Source organism: Theropithecus gelada, chromosome 14, assembly GCF_003255815.1.
Source record: "Theropithecus gelada isolate Dixy chromosome 14, Tgel_1.0, whole genome shotgun sequence".
NCBI lineage: Eukaryota > Metazoa > Chordata > Mammalia > Primates > Cercopithecidae > Theropithecus > Theropithecus gelada.
The window spans coordinates 102,309,535-102,324,275 of NC_037682.1; the positions used below are offsets into that span (position 1 = coordinate 102,309,535).

At 41.1% G+C, this 14,741-nt stretch overlaps 1 protein-coding gene across 6 annotated transcripts in view; it reads right to left on the reverse strand.

The window, feature by feature from the left end:
* ARHGAP20 (Rho GTPase activating protein 20) overlaps nt 1–11,883 on the reverse strand; it is a 124,178-nt gene extending 112,295 nt beyond the window's left edge. For 2 of the 6 annotated variants that reach the window (XM_025356852.1, XM_025356850.1), the window contains exon 1: nt 11,677–11,883. Coding sequence is in view for 3 of the 6 variants with exons in the window: in XM_025356847.1 (XP_025212632.1) it covers nt 10,841–10,945 (105 nt within the window). In the remaining 3 variants the exon portion in view is untranslated. Of the gene's footprint in view, nt 1–10,378; nt 10,765–10,840; nt 11,138–11,314; nt 11,408–11,676 lie in introns of those variants that run through there. The other 4 variants (XM_025356847.1, XM_025356851.1, XM_025356849.1 and 1 more) reach the window with 4 other exon arrangements.
* Nucleotides 11,884–14,741: the final 2,858 nt, after the last annotated feature.

Consider the following 14,741-nt stretch of genomic DNA (forward strand, 5'->3'; position numbering starts at 1 on the left):
TCATTTTTGTTTATCCTTTCAAATAACCAACTTTTTGTTTCACTGATCCTTTATATCTTTTTTTTGTCTCAATCTCATTTACTTCTGCTTTAATCTTTGTTATTTCTTTTTTTTTTTTTTTTTTTTTTTTTTTTTTTTTTTTTTTTTTTTTTTTACTAGCTTTGGGTTCCAATTGGTCTTATTTTTCCAGTTCCTTGAGGTGTGACATCAGGTTGTAAATTTAAGATCTTTCTATCTTTTTGGTGTAGACATTTAAAGTTATAAACTTTCCTCTTAGTTCTGCTTTTGCTGTATCCCTGAGGTTTTGATATGTTGTGTCTCTATTTTCATTTGTTTTGAACATTTTTTTTGATTTCTTAATTTCACTGTTTACCCAAAGGTCACTCAGGAGCAAGATGTTTAGTTTCCACATAGTGTGTGTTTATGAGAGTTCCTCTTGGTCTTGATTTCTAATTTTACTCCACTGTGGTCTGAGAACATGCTTGATATGATTTTCATTTTTTTGATTTTATTGAGAGTTCTTCAATGGCCAAGCATATGGTCGATAATGGAAAATGCTCCATGTAGAGCTGAGAAGAATGTATATTCTCTGGTTGGCTAGAATGTTCTGTAAATGTTTGTTAAGTCCATTTGGTCTACAGTTCAGTTTAAGTCCAGAGTTTCTTGGTTGATTTTCTGCCTTCATGATTTGTCTAGTGATATTAGTGGGGTATTGAAGTACCCCACTATTATTGTATTACTATCAATGTTTTCTTAGGTGTAGTAGTATTTATTTTATGAATCTGGGTGTTTTGGTGTTAGCTGCATATATAGTTAAATCTTCTTGTATTGAACATTTAATCATTATATAATGCTCTTATTTGTCTTTTTTTCTATTGTTGGTTTAAAGTCTGTTTTATCTGATATGAGGATAGCTACTCCTGCTCACTTTTGTTTTCCATTTACATGACATATCTATTCTTACTTCCTGTCTATTGTGATTTGCCACCATTCCTCCCCTATTCCTCTGGTGTCCTTAGGGTTTTCACATAGCAAATTCTCAATAGTTGTGTATTGAGTGAATGAATTAACATACCCAAAATCTGAGGTTTTAAGGTGGTAATACAAGTGTGCCTATGTAGAAAAAATGAAGTTGTAAATAGGTAACTGAAGAAAAAAAGTTTTGTTGTTTTATTTTCAACAATGCAGAAAACACTTTTTACATAAAAACCTGTATGCAGACTCTCACTGGAATTTTAACTTCATGACAGCCAAGAGATATAGTACTATTTTTGGAACCTCTAAATCACTCTGAATCTGCTCATTATTAGTTCTCACAGAGATTAAAGAAAAACAAAGCATATCAAAAGGAAGGAACAGGATGAAAGATTAAAGTTGGAGGTGAACTGCAATTTCTCATGCTTTGTTTTGTTCCAATCACTTTATGAGGGAAAAAAATCAAGCATTTCAGTTGAATTATGGATGGTGAAGTCACTTTCAAGCATTTAAAATAAGCATATTATTAAAATAAGGGCACTGGGAAAGCTTTTAGAGAACTCCAAATTTTCAAGGCTAGAAAAAATAAGTAATCAAATTTACAAATTAGCTTATCCAAACTTGACTATTAATTCTTTTGTGGCTAGTCTGTGCAATTTGGTGAGCATTAAAGTATTTCTTGCCTTCCCTACATGCCTGTAGCATTTACTTGTGGAGACATATCCAAGCCACTGAATAATTATACTTCAACAACACTGGCTCTGTAAGGCAAAAAGAGAATTACTTTTAACCTCGCACCTTGCTTCTGGGTCCTACTATCACAACAAGGTTTTGACCACTAGGTAAGCTGAAGCTTCCTGCTCTTGTCCATTTGGTCTGTGATAAATACGATCTTCTATTTACCTCTAAATCATCCCAATCAGAACCAGTTTAAACATTTAGCGAAAATAAATGTAATCGCAGTACAGACTACTGTAAATGAATATACGTTCCTTTCTGAAGAAAGAAATGATTTTACTTTTCAGCTCTTTCCTCTTTCCGAAGGACTATTACCACGTTGAAATACAACAATAAATATGATAATCTATGTAATGCAGAAGAATGGGCACTAGGCTAGGAGACACTGGACCTTAATTCTGGACCCTAGTTCTACCACTTAATTTCTCAGATTTTCTCTAAAATGGACATAATACCTGCCCTACTCACTATATAGATATATTCATTCATATATATATGGATGAAAGTCCTCTGAAATGAAAGGCACTGTGATAATGTAACATATAGACAGTAAATTTTTAAATGCTTTAGTGCTGTACATAAATAAATACAAGGATATTAGAATTTCCCTTATACATTATTCTTTGTTTCCTTGCCTCCATCCTCACACATGCAGGATTCATGGAGCATCACCATGGGTCTTCATGCTGGCTGGATTTTTTTTCTTTGGCAAAGCTACAAGTTTCAACCTTTGGTCATGATAATCTTTAAGTAGCACCCTGGAGTAGGTAGAGTAAATCACCAATGTTCTCTGCCTAATAGTTTCTTGCAGGGCAGGAACCTGCCTGTAAAAAATAGTATCTTCCTACATTTTTCACATAATGGTCCATACAAAATGATATTTGTACAACCATAACACTCTATGATAAACAAAGGGGCACCCTGGCTCCCCAGTATCCATCCACTCACCTGAAGGCCAAGGGGCTAATTGTCAGACACATTTGCAACAGTTGGGAAGCTTTGCCTTACGGTAGCCCCTCATTGTTTTCAACGCAGAGGGGAAAAATACTGTGATCAAATCCTAAAACCATAATGGTAAAAAACTAATGGACTATATCAAAATGAGAAAAAAAAAAAAGCAGAGCCAGGTCTATCTAGATTCAGACATAGTGTTACCTACCCGGTGATGGCTATTGTTAAAGCTGAGGTTCGAAAGAGTGAATGTAGGGATAGGAGAGGAAATAAAAACACACTCTCCTAGGTGTAAATTAGGACTCAGGTAAATAAGGAAAGCAAAAGGCCACAGAGCAGCTGTGTTTTCCAGATCTTTGATATGTGAGCTGGTGTGGGCACACATACGTTCCATTTTCAGAGTCCACACACAAGTGACCAGACATCCAAAAACAAGTTTTACATTTCAGTTGTGTCATGTGACAGGTGTCTGTCAAAATTAGGTCAAGGCTGCTCCCAGCACACCACTGACCTACAGTGCTGATGAGGCTATTTCTGCTGTAAGATAGATGTTTCTAACATAAACTTGTCCTAGATAAAGAAAATAAGACTGAAACAAAATATAAAGTAAACTGGGCTGTATTGCCTGCAAGCCCCATTATTGATGGTTGACCAAAGGCAATCATCTCTGCTCCCTTTCCAGTCTCCTACATTGTGGCAAAGTCTCCTGCAAGTAAACAAAAGCTAAAGATCAACCCTATCCTAGTTTGCTTCAGAAAACTGTTGTAGTTGCCACTACCAAATTGAGCATTCTCTCTGCAGGCTTTCTGCACACATCAGGACCTCTAGAATCCCTGTGATCCTAAACACTTGAAGTACCAACAGAACAGGAGAGCAAACTTTTCCTTCACTTAAAGTTTACTTTAAAGGTTTATACTAAATGCTCTGAAGACATGAGGGGTACGAGTAATCAAACTCCATTGAATCATAAAAATATGTATTTCCTCAAAGCACTGTGCATATTATGAGTATACAAGTGTTATGTACACACATATAACTTTGATATTATATACCTATTTTTTGTGACACTTTATAATGTATTTTAGCGGCAATTTAAGTTGAAATCTAGTATATTTTCAGCTACAGATATCTTCTAGGAAGGCAAGTTTTACAATTACATATTTTTGTTATGTTGTATGTAGTCCCATAAGGTATAACACGACTTTACTTTGAAAAGGATAGCCACCAAGTCCTGGATGGAAAGGTAAGAATTGTGAAAGAATTCAGACATCTAAGTTATTGATTGGAGAGGATTTCATTCCTGTAGATACCATCAGTTTTCTCAGTTCTCCCCCATCTACTGAACATGTTCCACCTTTTGTCCTGCAGCCCTTTTGCCAAATCATAACCCGGGAGAATGCTGAAGGCACAGAGGGTGATAAATCGCTTCATGACAATCTTCACTTTAGAACTAAAAGCAACAACTGCGCTAACTATTTAGGTATCTATGACTTGTGAACTTTCAGTCTACGAATTCCAACTGCCTATTTTAACTTAGGGGACTCAATCTTCAAAATTAATAATTACTTTTTACACATATATAAAAAGATTATCCTTTACTTTTATTTTATAAAACTACAACTTATACTAGTCTATAAACTTTAGAGTCACAAAAACTAATTTTTCTTCTGCTATGGTAAAATGCACTATTGTATTCACATTTTAAGTGAGAATAACTATGGACACAAAGTTTTTCCCTCCAGACTCAGTGGGGCAGTGATATAAAAGTTTACCGAGTTGAGAGAGTTTCAACTGGGTTTCCACATGATTTTCCACAGTGGAATCATCTGAGGCTTAGGATTCAGTGCACCAACACATAACTTTGAAATAGACTCTTCTGAGTTTTTCTGGAGAATACGGCAATCTTTCCAATAGCAAGCAAGGCTGAGGTATCAGCATAGAGATCAGGCCGGCTAAGAGCTCTTGAAATACATCTGCCTTATATAAAACATCTGAAAATGTCAGACACCGAAGCATAAAAATCACCAAAGTAATTAGACCAGTGATTGTGTCATTGATTGTCACGAAAAGTCAATGTTTACCTAATATTTACCTAATGGTAGCAGTGAACATAACATTCAATGGTAGACAGAGAGGGTAGAAATGCCACTCTCCAAAGAATGTATACTCTTTTTTTTTAATTGAGAAAAGGCCCTCAATTGTACTTTTCTTAGCTGGCTATATATAATTCAAACCTACTCTCCCCTGTATCTTATGTTACAAACAATAACAAATGCAGCAATAGTCTCGTTGAAAAGAGAAATGGAGTTGGAAGAACTGGGTTCAAATTCCAGTTTTGCCACTTAAACTGTACTGTAGCATTGACATGGTTCAGTTCCTTCTTTAGGAAAAAATTAATACCTACCTCATATAATTGATGTGTTTTAAATATAGTTAAGCATTCACTTAAAGAGATTTTTAAATTTTCTTTATTCTTCCATAAGTTATAGTCAACCCTTATATTTTTATTCAAGTTTCTGCCTCATGGTATTTTATATTCATGGCTTCCAAAGACGACTGCTTTAAAGGATGGTATACATTCATATGCATGTACATGTTCTGATGTTACATTTTTAAACTCAAACTCCTGTTGTTGCTTTACACCTACGCTCACAAGATACACTAATAACTCCTGCACTTTTGGAAAGTGTTTTCATTTACCTTTCATGACCCATAAAAACCAGCCTTGTGAGATGTGCAGGATTGGGGTTATTACCCCATTTTACATACAAAGAAACAAAGCCCAATCGGAAGTTCAGAGGTCACATGAGGGATAACAGAGGCCATTCCTGATTAATCTAATTTTATTTTTATAATTCTAGGATCCTCCCTGCCAAAACAATCTCACATATCTGATCTTATGCAACTCATTTTGTGAGTAACACCAGATAAGAATTGAGTAGGATACTAGTTTAACTATGGGCATAATATTTTTCTCAGTATTGAAGAGTAAAACTAAAGCTTACTCACTAAGATGTTTAATTCAAGCCCCAGTATAAGACACACACATGGTCCAAGTTCGCCCTTGTTTTACCATGAGGTATTATAAACAGATTTGGACCCAGAGAATTAGAAAGAAAAGGCAGAATGAAGTTTACAACAGCAGCTGCTACATTTAAAAATGTTAGAGCTATTTTAAAATTATTTTCCCTTGTCTGGCTTTCTGGGCCTATAAGTCTCTTTTCCCTATTCCAACACTCATCCTATTTAAAGATTTTTCAATTAGTATATGAAACCAAAAGGTCAGAGTATTTGAGTCTGATACAAATCATTCCTAAAATGATTCTAATATGTGCTTCCACTTCATTAAAACTATTCTGTGAAAATGTGGATATCCTCAAGGATGTATGATTCCAGAATAATTTAAAGTATTATCTATGCTTTACCTGTATGCTATTATATTTTAGAATCCAATTTTTAGGAATTACTGTACAAATTTATTGTATATTCTTTGATAGAAAAATCTTTGTCTTCTGAGAGTGGATTTGATTTTTGGAAACAATGAAATCCTCTGAGTAGTGAGTAAAAGTGAATGATCTAGCTAGGCAATTCTGCTTGAGATTAAAATAATAAATGTGGCTATACTATTAAGAGACTGACTTCATTTACAGCATCTATATATTAGCTCCTCAAACATATCTACCTCAGGACCTTTGAACTTAATGCTCCCACTTCTTTTTATGGCATGGTCTTTTTAAGCCATAAGAGAGTTAGGGACACTTAAAAAAGGCCTTCCCTGAACACTCTAATGCAGAATGATCTAGCTCAACAACCACATTTGTCTAATTCAGGGTTATGTTTGTTCCTTTAATAACAGTTATCACCATTTATTAATTTTTTTTGTCTCTTCCTCTGACCGGTGCTGTCCAATACAGTAGCCACTAGACACATGTGGCTCTTCAGATTTAAATTCAAGTTGATCATAATTAAGAAGCTTACAGAAAAAAAATGACAAATTGTATTTCACCAAAAATAAGAACTTCTGTTCTTTTGAAAGACACTCTTAAGAAAGTAAAAAGACAAGTCACAGACTGGGAAAAACACAATTAAAATTGGGCAAAATATTTGGATACTTCACCAAAGATAACATATGGATGACAAATAAGCACATGAAAAGATGCTCAATATCACTGGTCATTGAGGAAATGCAAATCAAAACCATTAGATAGCATTTTACATCCACTAGGATGACTGTAATAAAAAAAGGCAGATAATAATAAGTGTTGGTGAAAATTGGGAGAAGTTGGACTCATATGCACTGCCAGGGGGAATATAAAACCATTTTGGAAAAAACAATTGGACAGATTCTTAAAAATGTTAAATATATACCTAAAATGTTATACACACACACACACACACACACACACACATATATACATGCTTAAAATGTTAAATATGATCCAGCTATTCCACACCTAAGTATTTAACCCCCCCAAAATGAAGTCCATGCAAATACTTGTACATGAATGTTCACAGCAATTTTATTTGTAATAGCCTAAAACTGGAAATAATCCAAATGCCTATCAACAGATGAATGGATAAATTGTGGTCTATTTACATGATGGAATACTGCTCAACAACAAAATGAACTATAGATACGTGCAAAACCATAGGTAAACCTCAAAGTAATTGTACTGAATGAAACAAGGCAGACATAAAAAGAATATAAAGTATGATTATATTTACAAACAATCTTTGGAAATGTGAATTAACCTACAGTGACAGAAAACAGACTAGTGGTTGTGTGGGAATGGGGAGGGAATTAAGGAATTAGAAAGAGACATAAGGAAACACTGGGGGATGATGAATATGTTCCTTAGCTAAACTATGGAGATGGTTTCACTAGCGTATATATATGTCAAAACTATTAAATTTATATACTTTAAATATGTGCAGTTTATTCTATATCAATTATACTTCAGTGAAGCTGTTAAAAAATTTTTAGTTTCTCAGTCGTGCCAGCCACATTTCAAGAGCTCAATAGCTACATGTAGCTAGTGGCTACTGAACTGGACGCGGTAGATAAAGGAGTTCTATCATTACACAATGTACTACTCAGTGGCACTACTCTCCCATAGTCAGGAGAGAGGAAACTACACCACAGAGACTCCCACTTGTTTCTCCAAACTAAGTTTTATTACAATGCAGCTATGTCCATTCATTTCTACATTGTCTATGGCTGCTTTAGCACTATAATGGCAGAACTGAGTAGCCTGTAACAGAGGGCCTACAAACCTTAAATATTTAGTATCTGGTCCTTTAAATAAAGGTTTGCTGACCCTGCTCTGAGCCATAAATTCTGAGGCCAGGGGCCACATCTGTCCTGTTCACTGCTGTACATAACCCAACTAATATTTATGGAAAATCTAATTAATACACAGCAGACACTATTCTAGGCACTGGAGAGGCAGCCTTAAGCAATACAGATAAGGTCCCTATTATCATGGTTTTCACAATCTGGTGAGGGATGTGGGTAACAGATGACAAGCAAGTAAATAAGAAAATATCAGGCAAGCATGAATGCTAAGATGATAATAAAGCAGAAGGCATACAGAATGACTGAGGAGCAACTTCCACTTAGGGAGTCAATGGCAGGCCTCTGCTAGCACCTACGATCTGACAACAATATGAAAGTCAAGACTGCAAAGACCTGGGGCTGAAGCACAGAGAAACACCATCAAGGCCTCAAAATAAGAATGAATTTGATGACTTGATACATGAAGAGGAAGAAGGCCCGTGTGGTTGGAGAATACACAAACAAGGGGGGACGCGTAGATGAGGTAGGAGAAGTAGACAGGGCCAAGAAAAAGGGGTCTGAATTTTATTACAAATGGATGAAAAGTCACTGCAGGATTTTAAGCATGTGAGCAACATGATTAATTTACATTATGAAAGATTATTCTGGTGCTAAGTGGTGACTGGATCAAAAAAGGGCAAGAAAGGTGTTAGGCAAGTTAAGACATTTCTGCAAAGGTACAAGTGAGAGATGGCGGCTTGGCTTGGACTACACTGGCAACAGTGGAGATGAAGTGGAGAAATTCAATACACATTCGGATTGACAGTAGCTTCCCTGATGGATTGGTTGGTGCAGAGAGAGGAAATGAGTTGAAAATGAATCCTAGATTTTTGGCTTGAACAACTGGGACACAAAGGTATGAATTACAGATACAGGGATATTGCAAACAGTAAGTGCTAACATTTATTAAGTGTCTTTTATATGTCATTATTTACTGAATTTCACATTTACTTTTCCCAACGATGTTGGAAAGGTAGGTACTGGTTTGTTAATGTGTGAAGCTGTTGTTCATAACAAATGACAGCATCTTAAGGATAGTGACTACGATGAGTAAAAAGAACGTGAGAAAAGAGTGAAGCAACCCTGCATTTATTGGACAAGCATTACTTGATAAATGATAATGAAGTTCCTCTCTAATGCTTCCTCCCTTTGGCTGTGTTACCCTTAGCTAAAAATAAAAATAAAAAAAGAAAAAACTGTTGAGAAAACTAAATCTTTTTCTTCCAATTCCTTACGTTTACAAAAAGAAAATGTTTTAAGTTTTAAAATTTATGTCAGTAAATGTAGGGCTAGCCTGATAAATTCACGTTTTATTTGGGAAGACTTGACTACACACACACATTCCCTCCACCTCTGAAGGGGAAAAGTGACAACGACAAACCGCAGCCTCAATACATCAAAGGCTAAGCGGGCACTACAGCCCATACATCATCAAGTTCACGGACACCCCTCGATGGCTCCGTGACACGGTCAAGGTCCTTGGGAACTCCCACACATTTCTATACTCGGCACACCGATCACCTCTCTTCAACTGACCTCTAGCCAACCCAAGATCCTGGTGGGAAGATTTATGAAAGGCAGTAAAATAAGACAAGCAGGGAACCTGCGTAACCCCTTTAAGTCTCTAATGAAACAAATGCAACCCCTTAAGATATTTCTTAAGGAAAAGCTAGAAGATGCCTCTAATCGCCACTTGTTTCCAGAAAAGCTGGAAGTGCACCACTAAGACAAGGAAAAAAATGGCCAAATATCAGAACGTCTTATACTGGGGGCGGGGGTGAGGAGGCGGGGGATAGGCAGACAGAGCTAGAAACACCCAAATCAATTCCTCAGGGAGCGGAACGGCCGAGGCTGGCAGCCCGCGGCCCACGTGCACTTGCTAAGGGAACCGTTCCAACGAAACCTGACCCGGATCGGAATCCTCCCGCAGCACCGCGGCTGTGTTTATTGGAATGGAACGCTACAAGTTGTCACCTGCATCCATCTCCCAGCTTTGACAGGGAACACGCGCTGCCCCCACGCCCACACCGACACCTGGACCCCTCTCCAGCCCGGCCAGAGTCCCAGGGGCCAGGGGACCAGCGCAGGGAGAAGGCCCCCGCCTCAGCCCTCAGGACCCCCCACCACAGCCCACCCGCCCCCACCCTGCCCGATTCTAGGCCCAGCCAAACCTACATGTCACCGTAGAGTCGACCCTTAGCATCCACAGTCTCCCCTCCAACTGTGACCCCCACCTCGGAGACCTGGAATCATCCAGGATCCTAGTGTGGGGGGCAGAACCCCCCTATATCTGCCCCCCGAAAACTGCCATGGAGCAGCCGCGCCTCGGCGGGCAGGTGAGGGGGCCGACCCCACTAGCGCCGCAGCCCCGCCGCCTACCTTCTTCAGCGCCGGCTGCCGCTCCCGGGCAGACATCGCCGGGCCTGACTTCGGGGCTGACCCCGCCAAAGGGCAGTGTTCGCCCAGGCCACTTCGGGGGGCCCAGGGACACGGCGAGGGGTCGGGGAAAGGCGATCGCCCACTCCAGCCCGCGCGCCTCGACTGAGGGAGGAGCCGGGCTGCCGATCCGGCGGCGGATGGAGACGGGAGGGAGGCTGCGGGGTCGCTCGGGGAAAGATTAAGGCTCTAGAAACGGAGAAGCGGGCGCTCCGCGGGAGGTGGCGGCGCTGCCGGCCGTCAAGGGCGGGAAGTGTCCTGGGACTCCCGTTAGGGGCCGCGAGCCTCGAGCGTCAAATCCTCGCGGCGTCCGCCTAGCGCGCTACTGTGGCGGGCGCGGAGGGCGCGCGCCGAGAGTGGGGGCTGCGGCGGCGGAGGGCACGGGCCCCCGCTCAGCGTCCTCACCTTCTTGGTGCCGCTGCCTCCCGCGAGCCGAGACACTCCTGTCAGGGAAGAGGAGCGCCCCGGCTGTCCCCCTAGAGTCTCCTGCTGGGGGGACATTGCTTCCATGAAGAAAATCTTCAAACAAATCCCAGCCCAGGAGGAGGCTACACGATCATGTCCGCGGGCGGCCGGCCGGAGGGGCGAGGACGCGCGGGCCGAGGCGCGGCTGCCGTGCTCAGGCGGGGAGCTGAGCTCCGGGTGCCGGCCGCGCGCCTCCCGTCGGGGCCATGTACCTCCGCCTGCGCTCGGCACCGCGGGCTGGAGGCTAGTGCAGCGTCGACAGCCAGTCAGCGCCGCGGCCCGCCCCGCCTCGGGCCCGCCCCCGCAACCCTCCTCAGCCCTCCTCCAGCCTGGGCCCCAGTCGCCTCGTCCCAGCCTGCGGCGCGCCTAGCGGGCGTTTCTCTACATAGGTTAGCGCACCGACCGCCGGCTGACCTTCTCGGTCTGTGAATTCGCGTGGGTGCAGCCCGCAGGAGCTCACCGGCCTGTGTCACGCACCGGGGCTTCCAGTGCACGGACACGCGCCTCTACCGCCACCTGCCCACTCCCACCCGACCCCATCCCTTCCCGCGCCACGCCGTGCCCGCGGCGGCGGAAGGCGCCGCTGCAGCGCCTGCATCCACGGAGCGGTGGCGACCTCAGCCTAAGCAGAGGAGTTGTAGTGATTCCTGCCTCGCTTTCAGGGGACTGCGGAGGGTATCCCCCGCCCCACCCACAGTCCCGAGGCCTCGGGATAGGGTGGCATGTCGCAGAGTGTCGCGGCTGTGCAAATTTGGAAGCCCACAGCATCGCCTGACCTCTTGTGCAATCCCCAACGCTAGCCTGTCTAACCCTGAGTGGGCTTCAGCAGCCGGTCGTGTCAGCGGCCCCTGCACGTTTGCACCCGCGGTTTCCGCTGTCTGCAGGCTGCAGAGACTGGGGCATTCCAAACGTGAAAGCGCAATGAAGGAAAATGCAGACTGAGCGAGGACGCCGAAATTTGGCTAAGCTATTGAGAAGGCTACAATATGTGGAAGTGTTTATCAGATATCTGGGCCGAGAGCATAACTTCCTGTCAGCCCAAATAGTGGCAAAAATATTTTAAAGGCCAAAGAATAATCAGAGGCAGGGGATTAGGAGCTGACCGGCGTTGAGCTGAGTGTTGCTGCACTTTGCAGGGCTGCTTGATTGGTACGGATGATTCGGTAGATGGCATTCTTCCCTTGGAGTCAGGACTAGAGAAGCAGTGGTGGGTTACTGAGGAAGGACACCGCGCTATGATACTAGGTGGTGGAAGGGGTTTGGTTTGCCTTTGTGGTAAGAAGAAAAAAATCGAGGTTCCTGCCTGGTTAGGCTGTTGATAGGACAGGTTGTAGAAGAACAGGGCTCTGGCCGGCTCTGTTCCAAGGAAGGCATGCTGTCCAACACACACTCGCGCGTGCACACATCATCACCACCATGCCCAGGAATTGTTTATTGTGGAAATAATAGGGGGAAAATGTTCCAGCCCGTTTTAAGCCTTGTCCACATCATATTGTTTAAAGTAGGCTTACATAGGCTTTATAAATCACACACACGTATAAGTCACATCTATGATTTATAAATCATCTATTATTGTGTTTGTGTATGTATGCATATACATACACAGTTTTTCCTGGTGACTCTCTTTTTGCAGCTGAGACCCATGTGCAGTGACAGGACTTTGCCCCCAGCATAGAGTTTGTCATGAATTCTACACTGCAGAGGACTTTGCAGTTCCTTTCATTCCTTGCTGAAATCATCCACTTACAACTTGTTAGCTTCTTTTGGTTCCTATCATAAATGCAGGGTCCCAATTTTCCTTACTCTGTTTTATTTCGATAGCACTTAATCTCCTTCTAATATATCATGTAATTTACTTAGTATGTTTAGTGTTTATTATCTATATCTCGGAGAAATGCAAGCTTCCAGAGGGCAGGAATCTTTTGTAGGTTTGTTGTTGTTGTTGTTCTTTGTTGTATATCAAGCGCTTGAAGCAGTGTCTGGTGCAATAAACGTTCATTTGCTAAAGGAATTAAGGAGGCACACAAGGGTTATGAGATAGGTCTTAGAAGGGCCAGACTGGTAGAGTTGCTTGTTCCACTCAGAGTGCCCCATGTTTCCTTTTGTGATCTTTTTTTCACATGTTTCTTTGTGTGATCAATACTGCATGTTCCAAATCAAAGTAGTATTTCACTGCATATTTGGAAAACTCACTTTTACTTCTTAATTTTTAAGTGCTTTGACTTCAAAACCCATTAGTTTTGGTTTCCATAGAAAACTGTTCCATACCTAAAGAAAACTGACTTTGCTCAGATTAATATTATCACCAGAGTCGTGTTTTAAGAACACAAATTTGATCACATCACTCCGCTGATTAAACCCTTCTTTGGCTCCTTGTGTTTACAGGATAAATTTCAAATGCCATAGTATGATGTATATGCAAGGCTGCCTATAAACAGACACCCTTGCCTCCACTTGTTTCTCTTGTCATTTATTGCGCTGCTTCAACTCTCACCCTATTCCCTGTCACATTGAATTCGCCAAGAACTCCCCTTCCAAGAACTCGCCTTGCCATCTCACATCCTTGTGACTTTGAACCTGCTGTTTGCATTATGTGGGAACTTTTCCTCTTATATTTCCAACCTCTATTACTTTACACTTAAATATCTAATACTTGGTGCATAGTAAATGCCCAGTAAATATTTGTTGAGGAAATAAATCTCCCAGACTTGAATCAATAATTATTAGAAAAATCAGTTCCTGACTTCATTTCTCCTTACCTAGCTACCGCCACACACCAACCATACAGGTGGGGCATCTACTGTAGGTAACATTTATTGATTTCTTACTTAATGCCAGACACTATTCTAAGCATTTTGCACACATTAATTTACTTATATCTCTATAATCTATTAGGTAGCTTCTTTTACTACCCCATTTTATAGATGAGAAAACCAAGCCACAAGGATATTAAGTAATATGCTCAAACAGCTAGTAAGTAGTTGTGCCAAGCTTGGAACATGGGAAGTCTGCTTCAGAACCTGTGTTCTTAGCCACGTGGCCAACTGCCTCTCCTGTGTGTATTTCTTTCTCTTTATAGCACATATTACATTATACTATTACCATCTGTTTTACTTGCCTTGAAATAAAAGATCGTATTTTGTCTTTTCTTCTTTATGCCAGGCACACAAGTATGCTCTCAATGAATTTTTTTTCAATGTCTTACCTTTGAAAGAATGGATGCAATATTAGAAAAAACCGTCTTCATCTCCATTATTATGCTGTACAATTTAAGGAAGATACTTTGCTGGGAAAGAAACAATTCTGGACTATTCCTTCGACTGTGAAACTATTTTCCATGCACTAGGAATGTTATGTTGTAGAAAAGGGTGGTGCCAGAAAACAAAAGTGATAAGACAGTTAAGGGAGTGTGATGACCTATGTCTGACAAAAGCAGGAAGTATCCAGAATATTTCAAAACAAATCTTAAAGCAAACTACTAGGAATAGCAACACTTAACAGCTGGGAAATGCCAATAGCAGACCTTTAGCAGAAACTAAGAATGAAACCAAAATGTTTTGCCAACCATTAGATTAAATAACAGTGAAGAAATTTAACTATAAAAGGAAATGTTTGGGCCAGGTACAGTGACTCATGCCTATAATCTCAGCACTTTAGGAGATTGAGGAGGGAGAATTGTTTGAGGCCAGGAGTTCGAGACCCTGTCTCTACAAAAAAAAAAAAAAAAAAAAAAAAAAATTAGTAGAGTGTGGTGGCACATGCTTGTAGTCCCAGCTACTCAGGAGGATGAGGCAGGGGGATCGCTTGAGCCCAGGAGTTTAAGGTTACAGTGAACTATGAT